Raw genomic sequence first — 16,099 nt, forward strand, 5'->3', positions numbered from 1 at the left:
GTGACCAGCTACTGGAAATCAGAGCTATTGGAAAACTTTACCTGAATTCTGAGGTCGTAAACTAGAGACCTCTGAGCTCACTCACCCTGCCCTGTGGTTGGGCCTGGTTTTGCAGGCATGGAGTTAAAATTTTTTGATTAGCTGCCAACGTTGAAAAAGAGGACAATTTCACATAAAAATACAAATTCCCAGTTTCTCTTGAGAAATCTCCCTCCCTTATCCCGATCTTGTGGGGTTGAATGGAGGGGCCCTCTCTTGTGTTGGACATTGCCCTTCAGCTCATCACTGACTTCTGACCCTTTGATCATTGGACCTGCTGGACATAGTGCATGTTAATGGTTTGGGATCCAGGCCTGGGTTTCAGTGGTGTTCTAATCCTTTCTGTGGTGACCTTGGGCAACCACTTAACTTCTGAGTCCAAATTCCTTACCTGTAACACGGGTCAATCAAAGCCAGATTTTAGTTCCCTACTCATGGGGTTGTTCTGAAGACTGGTACGTGGCTGGTCCAACACCGAGAAGCCCCTGGGGTCCTATCCTGTATGGGTGCCTCCCAATGTGCCTCCTGTCCCCAGGATCTTGGTCCTCACTCTGTCTGCCTGCTCGGATGTGACCCTATGGCAGGGGCCGACATGGTTGGACCAGTTGTCATAATCACCCACAATCATGCATCATTTAGTTGGTACCAGTGTTCTTGGACAGCAAAGAGATCAAACCACTCAATCCTAAAGGAAATTGGTCCTGAATATTCATTGGAAGGACTGATGCTGAAGCTGAAACTCCAGTACTTTGGCCACCTGATGCGAAGAGTTGACCCACTGGAAAAGACCCTGATGCTGGGAAAGATTGAAGGCAGGAGAAGAAGGAGACAACAGAGGATGAGGTGGTTGCATGACATCACTGACTTGACGGACATGAGTTTGAGCAAGCTCCGGGAGTTGGTGATGGACCGGGAAGCCTGGCATGCTGCAGTCCATGGAATCACAAAGAGTTGGACACGACTGAGTGACTGAACTGAACTAAACTGAGTGTTCTAATCCCATTACATGTACTAACTAATTTCATCCTTCAAAAAAATGAGACAGACAAGAGCTCACGTGGTATAGAGAGCTGTAAACTTTGGCTTCATGTTTCCACCCTGTTGATACATTCTTATGTGTCCTGGTTAACCGAAGCCTTTGAAGGTATTTTTTTGGGTGGCCACTTTTCTAGAATATAGCCAGATATGTGGTGAAGCCAGGAAACCTCAAGTCAACTTTGGTCCCCTGAGACCATGCTAGCAGGCGTCTTAATGTGGCAGATGCTGAGGGAAGTTGGGTATTTCTTGCTCCATATACCTCCCTCAGTTTGGACTTCAGACAGGACCACTGAACATGGGTGTCATCCTAAGGATCACTGTAAGCATTTCTCCATTTTATTGACCATACCCTTTGCTCTGGGGGGGTTTCCCTGGGGCCTCAATGAGTTTGCATTTCTATGTTTAAGGAGAACAGGATTTGAACAGGAAAAGTCCATCCAACATTTTTCAAATCAAACTCCACATAGCTTTTGAAGTAGGTGAGATGATTTCAAGTGCGCTTTTAGTAATTAAACACATTTTTTTTTTTTTTGCTTTGCTGGGTCTTTGTTGTTGCTTGAAGTCTTTCTCTAGTTGCAGAGAGCAGGGGTTACTCGGTAGTTGCAGAGCTGGGATTATATATATATATGTATGTATGTTTGGCTGTGCTGTGTGGCTTGTGGGATCTTAGTTCCCTGACCAGAGATTGAACCCAGGCCCTGGAATGAAAGCACAGAGTCCTAACCACTGGACCACCAGGGAATTCCCTCAACACTTAAAGAGAGAAACACTTCCCACACCCAGTCGAGCAGGTCAATTGTTTTCATATTTGTGATTTCCCAATTCTCTTGTGGTCTCTGTTCATATTTTTTGGCTGATTTTTTTTTTTTTAAGACCGTTATAGGAGACAGGGTTGAGGTTTGAACTTTTCAAAAAAGGATAAAACATCTGAGCAATTTAGCTGTTCCCTCTCCGAGTTCTCAGCTAGAACGTGGGATCTTCCTTCTCTGCCAGCTGCTCACTCTGAGATTTGGATCCCATGACCTGCTTGTCTTAGGGCTTTTCTCCACCCGCTTGGCCAGTGTCTCTCGTTTCTCTGAGCTGACTGAGTGACCTGCCTTTTGGCAAACTGTGACTCCTGGGAAATTTCCTCATGGGCGTTGGGTGCAAATGCGAGAGAGGCTCTGGAGGATCCTTTGAGAGAGAAAGTCTATTTGAACATTAACCAGAGGAAGCACAGTCTGTGTTCTTTCAATACTGAGACAACTCTCCTCCACCTCCCACGGCCAGCAGGCACACAAGGCAGAAATCCACATGAGGAGGGAGTCCTCCTGGACTGTTCCAGCACCTTGTTTCACTCCCCTGTAAACCTTATTTTAATTTTATCGTTTTATTGGTTTTATCAACTGGGTCTTTGTTGAGGCACGTGGGCTTTCTACAGTTGCTTTGCACAGACTTAGTTACCCCTCAGCATGTGGGATCTTAGTTCCCCGACCAGGGATTGAATGCACATCCCTTGCATTGGAAGGTAGATTCTTAACCAGTTGGAAAGTGGATTCTTAACCACTGGACCACCAGGGAAGTCCTCCCTATAGACCTTGAGGACTCAGCTCCAGTGTGGCTTTTACAGAGATGAGTCCCACACCAGTTGCGTTCCTCTTTGCTCTCACAGGTCCCTGAATGTCCCCCTCTGTCCCTTGCATCTTTGGTGATGACCTGCTCATTATGTGTCCTCCTTCTTGGACATTTAGCTCTGCAAGTGCAGGGACTCTGTCTTAGTCACTGTTGTGTTTTCAGGGATGAATATCAGAATGATAGATGCTTGATCCCTATCAATTGAACAGATACATCGAGTCTGTCTGATGCTTAAATACCTTTGAATGCTTCCCCAGCGCATATTTGATGGACCGTCATTTGCATATCACTTGTGATGCGTCCTTCTCCATCCTGAATGGGCCAGTCCCGTTTTTGCACCCCTCTGACTTTTAGATACTTCTTTCTGATATTGTACTAAATTCCATTTTGAGTAATTACCTCTAATTCCACTTCAACTCCCAATCACCTTGGATGCCTGCCAGAAAGAACTTCTTCCTGTTTTACTTGTTAATTTTTCCTCCCTCTGGAAATGTACCCTTCTTTTTTTCCCTCTTGTGCATTAGAGCTTCCTCTGCTTATAAACACCAAGAACCTGCTACAGCTCTATAGCAGCAGCTGGAATATCTCAGCATCCACATTCTCTTCTCAGCATCGACAGAACTTTTTAGACCCTTTGCATTAGGTTACTAACTTCAACTTTGCATTAGGTCACTAACTTCAATGCCATCAACAAAATGGTAAAATATTCTGAATGGTGTTTCAGGAAAAAAATTTCCAGAAGGGCCCGACAGTTCAACACAGATTCAACTTCTGTCTTCCTTAGATGATTGGGGTTTTAGGGATGTTTGAAAGCCTGATGGAGCTTCAGAGAGAAGTATTCATTCACCACGTCCATTTCACAGATGGGGAGACTGAGGTCCAGAGAAGGCACAAGATAGCCTAGAGCCACAGGGTGATTTAGTGCCAAGTTTCTTGAAGTATTGTTTCCAGACCATCAGCAGAAGAGTCCATTGCAGAGACTGTTAAAAATGAAACTTCTCAGACTCTAGTCCAGGACCCACTGAATCCAAATCTCTGTGGACAGGGCCTGAAGATTTGAATTTTAACCCAGGCCCTCTGGGTGATTTTCATGGACTAAATCTCAAAACTACTCAAGGCTGACTCTAGTCCATAAATGTGTTTTGTTTGCTGGCATTACGTCGGTTCTCACAAATCTTCTATTTTAACAAGTTTTCTAAATTGTTTTTTGGCAGAATGTGTGTGCATACTAAGTTGTTTCAGTCATGTCCAACTCTTTGCAACTCTGTGAACTATAGCCTGCTAGGTTCTTCTGTCCGTGGGATTCTCCATGCAAGAATACTGGAGTGGGTTGTCATGCCCTCCTTCAGGGAAATCTTTCCAACCCAGGGATCGAACCCACATCTCTTCACATCTCCTACATTGGCAGGCAAGTTCTTTACCACTAGCACCACCTGGGAAGCTTTTGGCAGAATGGGTGGGTTCAAAAAGACTGTCTAACTGCATAAACAAAGCCTCTCTCACGGTACTTTAAATGTTTTTTTTAAATTAATACTCAACTCCCCTGAAAGATAAAATTCCATTAAAAAATCTCTACTTCTGCCTTCTCTTAAAAAAATCAGAAAATCCCACAGTGTTACCTGCCCACCTGCCATCAGTTGGTTAGAGCTAAGGTGACTGTCCAATGGTTTCCAGGTTTCTTGAGTCCCTTGGACTCTTGCAGCTTTCCTGGTGGCTCAGCTGGTAAAGAATCTGCCTGCAATGCGGGAGACCCTGGTTCATGATTCCTGGGTCAGGAAGAGATCCCCTGGAGAAGGGATAGGCTACTGACTCCAGTATTCTTGGGTTTCCCTGGTGGCTCAGCTGGTAAAGAATCCATCTCTGATGTGGGAGACCTGGGTTCAATCCCTGGGTTGGGAAGATCTCCTAGAGAAGGGAATGGCTACCCACTCCAGTATTCTGGCCTGGAGAATTCCATGGACTGTATAGTCCATGGGATCGCAAAGAGTCAGACACGACTGAGCGACTTTCACTTTCACTCTGGACTCAGCGCCCTGCTTGATGAGACTGAAGGGAAGTGTCCACTCACCTGTGGCTTTCTTAAAATAATATTGAGGAGAGAAATGGTGAGAGTGAAAGAGAGTCCTATAGCACCAGATATTTCTAGAAGAAATGAGAGAGCCTTCTGGGGAGGCAGGAAGCATACGCATGAGTAGCATTTCATATGCAGGGCTTGATCTGACAAAGAGTGTGTCTGCAAGTTGAAAAATATGGCCTGAGCCGCCTACAGGAAACATGCCGGCTCTCTTATGGAGTCAGTGCCCATGGAAAGACAGGCTTTGGAGTTTATGGCCTCTGTCGTGTATATTAAAGTCAGAGAAACACTATCCCTCTGGGTCTCGATCATCTTTTTCTCTGCATTTCATTGATCACTTCTCCTACCATTGCAAACTCAACTATGACTGAAAACGCAATTCCTCATCTTTCACTCAGTGTCTCTTCTGTTAACCAGGTTCTCCACCACTATGACATTTAGCTTTTTTTCTCTCCAAATTTTGTTCTTCGTTATATCATTTCTCCCACCCTATTTTGGTTATTACTTCCTTGTAATCATGGAGCTGAGGGGAAAAAAAAAATATCTAAGGAATAGTGTAGAAGCTTCAGCATCTTTACCACTTCTCTATGTCAAGTGAGAATCAAGTTAGGAAAGACAATGAATTTTGGGTCATAGACTTGATACCTTGTAACATTTCTACTTTAAGAGTAAGGTCTCTTGCATTTACTTAACCATGTACTGAATTGAACTGAACCATGTATATATAGCCTCACACTTTGCTCCTCAATTGTTCTGTGATTTTTAGGATGAATAAGAAAGTCTTAGGAGCCATTCTCTGTGTTTTTTAGCACCTGGGTCTCTGCACTCTTGAGAACAGGTAAGAATAGATCACTTGAAAGTTTTACCGAGGAAATTTACACAGCCAGACATAATTCTATCCTTACGGTCCTAAAGTGGACAAATAAATAAATAAATAAATAAAAATAGCATGTCATCCCCTTAACTCAGCTTATATAATATAGACTACGAAGGCAGCAAGGCAGGATGTATTTATGCCAAGGAAGTCCAAGGGTGGGTTATTTACTTTAATTGGTTGAGGTTGAATGATGCAATTATCTAAATTTCCAGTCAAGCTAGGATATTTTTAAGACAGCTTTTAAGATTATTAAATTTTTCTCACTTTTAAATTGCTTTTATGATATTTTTGGTTCTTCTTTTTTTTTTTAACCATATACACGTAGCACCTGAACTATTAAACTTGGGCTTCCTTGGTGGCTCATCTGGTAAAGAATCTGCCTGCCATGTGGGAGACCTGGGTTCGATCCCTGGGTTGGAAGATGCCCTGGAGATCCCCTGGACAAAAGAACAGCTACCCACTCTAGTACTCTAGCGTGCGTTCATGGAGAATTCCATGGACTGTATAGTCCACGGGGTCACAAAGAGTCGGACACGACTGAGTGACTTTCACTCACTCACTAGATTCAGTTGAAAAGGAAACTTATCATCTCCAAGAAATGAAACCCAATCATCATTTTCTTAAGTAGAAGAATCCTGTGTTGTTGAATTCCATGTGGGTACCATTGCCCACCAGAGGCTCTGAATTCGAGGTGTGGCATTTCTTTGTTAAAACAAGGATTAGCAATTGTTACTTACACACAAACGGACCTTCTTCTCATCACAATCAGAACTGAAAGATGACGGAGAAGGGATTAGCGTCTCATACTGTGATTCCTGGTGTATAAAGGCATGAAAGTGAAAGGGTTAGCTGCTCAATTGTGTCTGATTCTTTGCGGCCCCATGGACTGTAGCCCACCAGGCTCTTCTGCCCATGGAGTTCTCCAGGCAAGAATACTGGAGTGGATTGCCATGCCCTTCTTCAGAGGATCTTTCCCACCCAGGGGTCAAACTCAGGCCTCCTGCATTGCAGGCAGATTCTTTACTGTCTGAGCCACGCGGGAAGCCCATATAAAGGCATGCCGATATGCTAAATTCTCTTGGAGAATCTGTCCAAGACCAGAGTGACTGAAACTATCAACTCTTAGAAAGAAGAAGAGTAGGAAGAAATCATTGTATTGACCTGTACTCTGCTGAAATGGGGAAGTACAGATTGCATTTTAGGGTCTTAAGAAAAATCAGTTAGGAATCTGATTCGACGGCAGAAGCTTGCTAGTTGATTGCCACAAGGTGTCTGGGTCTTTTCCCAGCTTAGCCAGAAAACCCAAACCTCCCCATCACTGTCTCCCAGCCTGTGCTCTTTTAGAAGCACTCAATAGGAGGCCACTCCATAGAGATGCTCTGTTATCAGAACCCTGTACATTCCACTCCTCCTGCAGTGGCCACACAACACGGAAAACCCGCTTAGACTCCTACAGTTGGTAGATTCCCTTGATGTCTTCTATTCTTTCTACAAATAAAGAAACCAAGGCCCCAGTTCTGGAGACTCTCTTGACCAAAAACTGGGAGAACATCCAACTCCCATGCCTGAGATACGCTGTAATAAAATTGGACGTTGAACCAGCCAGATCAGATTAAAGGCCTTCCCGACCGAGCAAAATCTCTTTTATTTTCTTTTATGAGATCCTTTTTATTTTGAGATAATTGTAGATGAACAGGCAGTTATAAAAAATAATGCACAGTGATCCCATGTACTCTTTACCCATTTTGATGAAGTTGAGTGGTTAAGTTGAGGAACTTGAGATGGGGACTGTCCTGATTGTCTGTGTGGGGCCAGAGACATCACAGGAGTCCTTATAAAGACAGAGGGCAGAGGGGTAGAGTCAGAGATGTGGAGACGGTTTAAAGATGGGGGAGGAGCTATCTTCTTTACCCATTCATCTGTTGATGGACTTTTAGGTCGTTTCTATGTCCTGTCTATTGGAAATAGTGCTGCAATGAACCTGGGGGTACATGTATCCTTTTCAATTATAGACTTGTCCAGATATAGACCCAGGAGTAGAATTGTTGGATCCCATGGCAATTCGATTTTTAGTTTTTTGAGGAACCTCCATACTGTTCTCCATAGTGGCTGTACCAGTTTACATTCCCACCAACAGTGGAGGAGGGTTCCCTTTTTTTCCACACCCTTTCCAGCATTTGTTCTTTGTAGACTTTTTAGTGGGGGCCATTCTGACTGGTGTGAGATGGTGCCTCAGTGTAGTTTTGATTTGCATTTCTCTGATAATCAGCAATGTTGAGCATCTCTTCTTGTGCCTGTTGGGATGGCCTTGGTTTTGATGCCCTCAGCTCCCCACTCCAGAACGTTCTTGAGCCTGCTCTGCTGGCTCTGGGTGGTTCTCATGGAAACCTGCTTTCAGGCGGCTGTCATAGCTGACAGGTGTGGATGAGCTCATTTCATGCCATCACATTGTAGGTGGATGTCTGTCTCACACAGCCTCTGTCTTGAACCAAGTCCTCTTGGAAACAGAAAAGAATAGAGCATCTCCTTACTCCCTCTTCTCTGGTGGCTCAGATGATAAAGAATCTGCCTGCAATGTGGGAGACCCAGGTTCAATCCCTGGGCCAGGAAGATCCCCTGGAGAAGAGCATGGCTATTCCTGCCTGGAGAATCCCCATGGACAGAGGAGCCTGGTGGGCTACAGTCCATGGGGTTACAAAAAGCTGGACATGACTGAGTGACTAACACTCACTTTGCTCGCTCTGCTCACCCTGCAGCAGCTTCCCCAGCACCCTCCCCCCGAACCTGTCACCCGAAGTGGTGGTCAGGAAGGATGGAGGAAGCCATGTGTACATCCTTGTGGTGGACTTTGGTGGAATTCAGGGTCAGGAAGGGGACTCATCCTCTGTGGGCAGTCATAGTCAACTGAAAGTTTGTAAGCAGTGGGAATTCAACTCAGCTAGGCTTGGGAGATTATTGAGAGGCTCCAAGTAAGACTGTGTTCTGGTTCTCGACTGCTGCATAACAAGCACTCCCAAACTTAACAAGTGAAACACAATTTAGCATCACTTCTCACAGTTCTGGGGTTTGGCAGGGCTCTCTCATGGCTATAGCTGTGGCAGCCAGGGCTGGGTCCTCAGAAGGTGCCCCTGAGCTGGTTTCTCAACACCACTTTCTTCACTCACATCTCTGGCACCTCCGGCTCCTCTCTGTGGTTTCTTTCTCTACCAGCAGAGCCTGGACTTGTTCCGTGCTCCAAGAAGCCGAAAGCTGAAGCTTCTGGAGGATTAATGGCTGTCCCTGGAACCTGGCCAGGGCCACTTCTGTCATCTCCTCTTGGTCAGATCTGACAGAGGGCAGGTGGAGGCACTGGCCTAAGTCTTGGTGGATAATGGGAAGGTCACAAGGCATGAAAGCAGATGGGCTGGGAGATGGTGTGGCTTCTTCGGGAGATTCAGTCTGCCACAACGAACTGGGTCCAGGTGCTTAGATGACGTCACCGGAAGCTCGTATCTCCATCACTTTGGCTCTGTTCTCAGGAGGGCTTTCCAGGTGTGATAGCAATGTCGGCTCAGAGCCTCCAGGAGTCCCTTTTATCAGCTGATGCATGGCGATCCCTGAACCAGTCACTGTGATTCTGACTACTCCAGCCCGCGTGAGCCTGGGGCTGTGTAATCAGTCCCACCTGACCTAGAGGACACAGAGGTTGGAGGGGGGGGAGCGATTCTCCCCAAGAATGCTGTGCTGGGTGAGGAAGGATGGATGTCCAGGCTGCTACATCACTTGCGGGTCTCCTCGCCCTCCCCGCTGGCCACCGCTCTGGTTCACCTTGAGTTACGAACATGCAGGACATGGTGCCGAGTCTGTGGGTCTGGTCCTCTACCTGGAGAGATTCCCTACCCATTCCTACCTGCTGCTTCTGCCCCACTCACCACAGACACAGAGGTGATAATGCATAGCAAAACTTTCACATCTGTAGGCACTTTTCTCCTCCGTGGAATTCCTGAGAATCTTTGTTGTCTAATTCAGTGAGTGAGCCCTCTCCCGAAGAACGTCATCTCCAAGAGAGGATAGAGAGATGACAGGCGCAGATTCCAGAGCCAGACTGCCTGGTTCCAGTGCTGACTCCATCACTGGCTGTGTGGCTTTAGACAAGTTACTTTACCTCTCTGGGCTTCAGTTCTCTCACTTGTAAAATGGGGACCACATTAACCCCTACTTCCCAGGGTTGCTGGGAGGATTAAAAGAGTTAACTCATGTAAAATTCTTGGGACGTTTGATCTTGCACAATGTAAGTTCTTAAACAGTATAACTTACTTTTCTTTTTAAAGAGTTCTTTATATAGTAAGGACATTTATTTCTTGCCTGTTAAATGTTTTACAAATATTTTTTTCCTGGGTTGTCATTTTTCTTTTGACTTTGTCATGGCTTTAAGTTTTTTGGCTTGCAGAATTTTATAATATTTATGCACTCAAATGTATCCATCTTTTCTTGGGACAGCTGGAATTTTTTTTTTTTTTTTTTTTTGTCTTATCAAGAAAGAACTTTCCTCTGTTAACTTTTGGGATGGATGAGGATTTAATGCTCATAAGAAGAAGAAAAGTGCTGAGTCAATTTGTCAATACTGCACTTCTTTTTCCTTTAGACTTTTTCTTCTTTGTATTGACAATTCCAAGTGCAAGAAGCAAAGTTCCTGAGAGTACTTATATTAGAGGACTCATTGTGAATCTTTGAAGACTCAATGAAGACGTAAATTGATATTTAAATACAAGCTGTTCCTCAGAGAGAAATGATTATTTTGTCGGCCGAATGAACCAAAATGAAAAGCTTGGTTTATAGGAACCATCATCTGCTTCGATCTTCCCTTACCTAAGGCCAAATTGAATGTTTTATGTTTAATTTTTCTTCCTGGACAGAAAGACATTCCGCCAAGACAAGATTGAGCGAAAGGAATTTTTCAACGCAGCAAAGTGTTTGGGAAAAAATGGACTTTTGTGAATCCCACTGGGACATCGTTTCATAATAGAAGTTTCACAATGTGCTATGTTCGTGTCCCTATGAAATTGGTTGTTTCTGAGTGGAGAGGCAAAGCAGGGAGGCTTGGAGTTTCGTTTCCGGACTCTGTGCCCCTGCAGTGGACAGCAGACGGAAGCCCTGGGGGACCTCGGGCCCAGGACTCCCCTCCACCTGGTGCCTTTGCAAAGGCAAAGAGGAGCAGTGTCTGGGACAGCCCAGCCGCTCTCTGGACAACCTACCAAAGTCCTGTCATTTAATTGCAGTGACCCGTGTCCCAGGGCACTTTTGAGGACTTTTTTCTTTCCTCAATAGCACTGGGAACGTACTCCTGGTGACTTGAATCTCTGCTCTGCAGTCTCCCTGAGCCTCATCCATTATTTCAAGTTTCATTTTTTTTTTTTAAAAAAAATGCGATAATGTTTTATGAATTTTTTAGAGACACATGGTATTATGCTGTACATATTACTTTATTAGCTTTTAAAGCATATTTATTTATTTATTTTTGGCTGTGCTGGGTCTTCATTGCTGCACATGGGCTTTCTTTAGTTGCGGCAAAGTGGGGACAACTCTCTAGTTGCGGTGCGCGGGCTTCTCATTGAGGTGGCTTCTCTTGTTGCGGAGCTCAGGCTATAGGGTGCATGGGCTTTAGTACTTGCCGTGTGGGCTTAGTTGCTCTGTGGTATGTAGTGTCTTCCTGGACCAGGGGTTGAACCTGTGTCCCCTGCATCAGCAGGCAGATTCTTAACCACTGAACCACCAGGCAGTTCCAATCTTGGGCCTGTTTTGATCAACCCTGAGTACCTCCTCTCTCAGCATCTCTGAAGCCTGGACTAGGCTGAGGCGGGTGAGGCTGCCAGATTTATTTCCAGCTATTACAAGCTGTGCCCGGCAGGTTGCATGCATTCTCTCTATCTCACACTCACACAGTTTACTCACGTGCAAAGAAAGGGTAAATGCTACTGGAGTTGGAGAAGTGGAGTGGGGGTGATCGGGCTCCAAAAGGGCAATGACAGGAGCCTCTAGCTGGTCCCGCCTTTGTCCGGCCTCCCTGGGGAGCCTACCCCTCTCCCCTTCTCCTTGCTCCTCCCTTGTCTGCAAGGGAATCGTGGGTCAGGTCTTCACCATTAAGAGCTGGACTTGGCTGTCTTGGATGCCAGGGCCTCCATGGGCCCTGCTTTGTTGAAAATGAACAATTGTAAGTTTCATAACCTTTCAAAGTGGGCTTCCTCTTTGACTAAAAATGCTCTACTGGGAATCTATTGTAAAGGCATATAATCTGAGATGTGCGGAGAGGTTTAGTTTCCAGTTCGGTTTGGGAAATTAAAAGTTGGAGAAAACTTTAAGACTTAGTCACGGGGAGGTTGCTGTTTAAAAAAAATCTACGGGACTCCCCTGGTGGTACAGTGGATGAGATTCCTCCTGTCAATGCAGGGGACATGAGTTCAATCCCTGGTCTGGGAAGATTCCACATGCTGAGGGGCAACTAAGCCTGTGAGCTGCAACTACTGAAGCCTGCGAGCTTAGAGCTGGTGGCTGCAACAAGAGAAGCCACTGACATGAGAAGCCTGCACACCACAATGAAGACTAGCCCCCACTTGCCGCAACTAGAGAAGCCCTCGAACAGCAGTGAAGACCCAGTGCAACTAAAAATAAAATAAATTTACAGAATTTACAGTTCTTGCTTACTTATTTGTTGCTTTACTTATTGGTGCACCAAGCAGTTTGCAGGCTCTTAGTTCCCCAATCAGGGATTGAACCTGTGCCCTCCGCAGTGAGAGGAGAGAGTCCTAAGCACTAGGTCTCTAGGGAATTCCCTACAGTAACTGGTCAGAATGTCACGTTGTGCAGTTAAAAACAAAGATGACATCAAGGCATATTTATGAACATTGGAAGGGGTCTATGATACCACAAGTTTAAAAAATGTGGCTTATAAACCAGTATGTATAAATTGTTTCCTTTCTTTGTAAAATGTTTATGGAAGAGGTTTTGGAAGGACCTACCTTATTAGATGATGTCTGTGCATCAGATTTTTTGAATCTAATCAGTCAGTCTCTAGTTTAGGGACCTTTGGGCAAACCAGCCTCAGTTTTTTCATCTGCACAATGCGGGTGATAACCTCATTTTGTAATAGTAAATTTTTAAGAGGTATATGCTCAGTGTTTAGTCGTGTCTGACTCTTTGCAAACCCGTGGGCTGTAGCCCACCAGGCTCCTCCATCCATAGGATTTTCCAGGCAAGAATACTGGAGTGAGTTGCCATTTCTGTCTCCATATTTAAGCGGAGAGCATTTGTTTAAAACCCTTAGAAAAGTGTCTGGTACCCAGTGAGCTCTTAATAAATATTACCTGTTATTATTGTCTGTATTTTCCGCATTGAACATACATTGTCTCTAGAGTGAGAAAAAAATTACCTTTTGAATGAAAATCAAAAAGCAGGGAGACCGACCTGCCTCTGTGAGGTTAAATCCCATTCACTTTTCATTAATAATAACCGCACGTCTTTCCTGTCCTCAGGGGTCTCCTTCTCTTTTTTCTGGAAGACACAAGGAGAACAGTCCACATCAATCCCTTCTGCCTACGGAGGACAGGTCATTTCCAACGGGTTCAAAGTCTGCTCCAGTGGCGGCAAGGGCTCCGTGGAGCTATACTCGCATAACAAATCTGTGACGTGGGAGGCCAGCTTCAGCCCCCCAGGTAAGGGCGCCACTGGCCTGAGAGATGCTCTGGGATGTGGGGGCGGGGGGAAGGCGGGAGGAGGCCCGGTCCCCCACCGCCTCCACCTCCTGATAGGAAGCGGATGAACCTAAAGGATGTCGAGCTCTGGAGCCCGCTGTCTTCGGGGCATGCAAGCTCCTTCCTGGTCCAAGGGGCTGCTTGGGAAGACTTACTGGAAAGGGTGAGATAGCATCCTTTGCTTAGATGTCTGCCTGGTTAGTTAAGGGCCAGGATTCTGCAGCCAGGCGCTTGGACTCCCTCTGACTGCAGACAGTGTTACTGCGTCACGTTACTTAGCACACTGGAGCCTCAGTTTCCGCGCAGTGAAGATAATAGCGATACTTCGCTCACAGGCTGGAGTATAGCTCCCGGCCCAGTGCTTATTGTTTCTCTTTTTCCTGGCTTCCCCCCCTCTCTCCTGCATCTTCCATTTGCCTTCTCCTCCTCCTCTCCTCCTTTCCTTTCCTCCTTCTCTGGCCCTCCTCCTTCTTTTTAGTGGTGCAAACCTGTAAATGTTTCGACTTTGATATGAAAAAGCCTTTGGAAAAGAGGGGCTGCTGATTGAGGGAAAGAAAGGATGCTGGAGGAGAGGCTAGGGCACCAGGCAGGGAGGGGCCCTGGGATGCAGGAAGAATGCTCCAGGACCGGGGAAGGGTTGGGGGGCGGGGAGCTGGGTGTGTGCAGATGTGTCTGAGACCCTAGGTGGATGTCGGGAGGCCACATGGTTCTGTTCCACAGATTCCTGTTTTCTCTGGGCACAGTGTGATCCTAGCTGACTGGCCAGGAGGGCAGAGGTGTGGGGCAGGCAGCAGGGGGAGGCTGGAGGTCTGTGAACTAAGATGGGGAGAGGTGACCAGGGACTCAGAGCATCTTAAGGTAGCATGGAAGGGGCATCCAGTCCAGCCTGGAGTCTAAGAAGGGAATCTCGCAGGTGGAAGGCAAACTGAGAGTCTAGAATGGTCTCCTCTAGGAGGAACTGACATTCCTGACCTAGTTAAGGAAAATTCATTTTCTGGACCACTTCAAGGAGGGCTGTGTGTCTACATTTTTTTTTTTTTAAACATGGAGCCAAGCAGCCTGGGTCAGGTCTTGCTCTCTGCCAGCTGTGTGGACCCGAGTGCCTTACTCACCCACCCTGTGTCTCAGCATCCTCATCTGTATCGTCAGCACAGTGACAGTATTAGGTCAAAGGGCGACTGAGAGTGAAGTGAGTTAACACGCAAGGAACCTAGAAGAGAGCGGTGCCCAGGGAATACCAAATGCATTTACCTGATTCTGCTGATACTATAAGCTGGGGTCAGACTTGTACCTCTGGAAAAGCAGTAAATTCAGCATGCACAGACTTGGCAAGAACTTTGCATGTCTGCCCTCCCCGATCCTCAGGGCCAGAAATCGTCTCTGCCTCCCCTCTCCTTAGACGTGCAGGCCCTGCACCTTGTTCATAACTCTTATCACGTTCTAACTGCTGTCAGTCTCTTAGGTAACAGTCTGACCTCCCTGCCCCTTTGGGGCTGACACAGTATCAGGTACCTTGTAGGTTTCTTGAGTATGTTTTAAGGTCAAATCTGTTGAACCCTGATTGTTCATCTACCCAGAGAAATGGGGAGAATTGTAAATATTTCTGCCTGACATTGTGCTCTCATTTGTTCCTTGAAGGTATTTTCACACCCAAGGACAATACTTTTCTAAAAATTATGAAATGAAGAGAAACATTTTTATTTTTATTACTTAAAAAGACTTTATGTATCTATTTACTTTTGTCTGTGCTGGGTCTTTGCTGCTGCGTGTGGGCCTTTCTCTAGTTGCGGTGAGCAGGGATGTTGCTGGCCAAAAGCTTGGTCCTCTCTACCCACCAAAGTTGAATGCAAAAACAATATGAAAGTCGAGTTTCAAAGAAATAGAAAGGTGGCTTTAATTCTCAGCCAGCAGAGAGGGTAACACAGTAGGCTTATACCTCAAGAATTGTGGCCCCCCATTCCATGAAGAGTCTAGGGGGTTATATAAGGCAAGGGCTCACAGTCAGGAGTCAGTGATGAGGAACAAAGGTGATAGGATCTTGACTTCTTCCTCTTGCATTGTTTCCAAGACAGTCATAAACTGGCTTCAGTAACCCAGTCATTGAGTCTGGCAGTTGGGTGGCTCTGTGGCCTTCTTTATGATATGTAACTACAAGGGGAAGGGTGTTGTAAGGATAAACACCAGATAAGGGATGTATTTAGCATAGAGTCAAAGGAAAAAATGTGAATTGTAGCTTCTGCAGAGTTAGGAGGCAGAAAAGCGAACTTTGATACAGACATGCAGAGTTAAGAGCAACTGAAGTAAAAAATACTAGGAATATTCAGGCCTGCTCACTGTTCTCTTTATCTTCTTTGTTCTCAAGAAAGGGAAAGATAAAAACTCATTCCTCATTTTTTCCTTTTCACTGCAACAGGGGCTACTCTCTAGTTACAGTGTGTGAGCTTCTCATTGCGGTGGCTTCTCTTGTTGCAGAGCACGGACTCTAGGGCTCGTGGACTTCAATAGTTGCAGCATGTGGGTTCAGTAGTTTTGACCCAAGAGCTCTAGAATGCAGGCTTAATAGTTGTGGAGCATGGGCTCAGCTGCCCCATGCTATGTAGTATTTTCCCAGACCAGAGATGGAACCCATGTCCCCCTGCATTGGCAGGCGGGTTCTTTAACCACTGGACCACCAGGAAAGTCCTGACAGTGATACTTTGGACCTGTCTGGGATCCATGCTCTCTGGAGAC

The 16,099-nt window shown here is 45.8% G+C and overlaps 1 protein-coding gene across 2 annotated transcripts in view; it reads left to right on the forward strand.

Moving 5' to 3' along the window:
* ADGRD1 (adhesion G protein-coupled receptor D1) overlaps positions 1-16,099 on the forward strand; it is a 174,403-nt gene that overhangs the window by 15,108 nt on the left and 143,196 nt on the right. For both annotated transcript variants that reach the window (XM_065904023.1, XM_065904024.1), the window contains one exon: positions 13,151-13,330. In XM_065904023.1, the coding sequence (XP_065760095.1) occupies positions 13,151-13,330 (180 nt within the window). The remainder of the gene's footprint in view (positions 1-13,150; positions 13,331-16,099) is intronic.

The sequence above is a fragment of the Muntiacus reevesi genome, chromosome 13, assembly GCF_963930625.1.
Source record: "Muntiacus reevesi chromosome 13, mMunRee1.1, whole genome shotgun sequence".
In the NCBI taxonomy this organism is placed as follows: domain Eukaryota; kingdom Metazoa; phylum Chordata; class Mammalia; order Artiodactyla; family Cervidae; genus Muntiacus; species Muntiacus reevesi.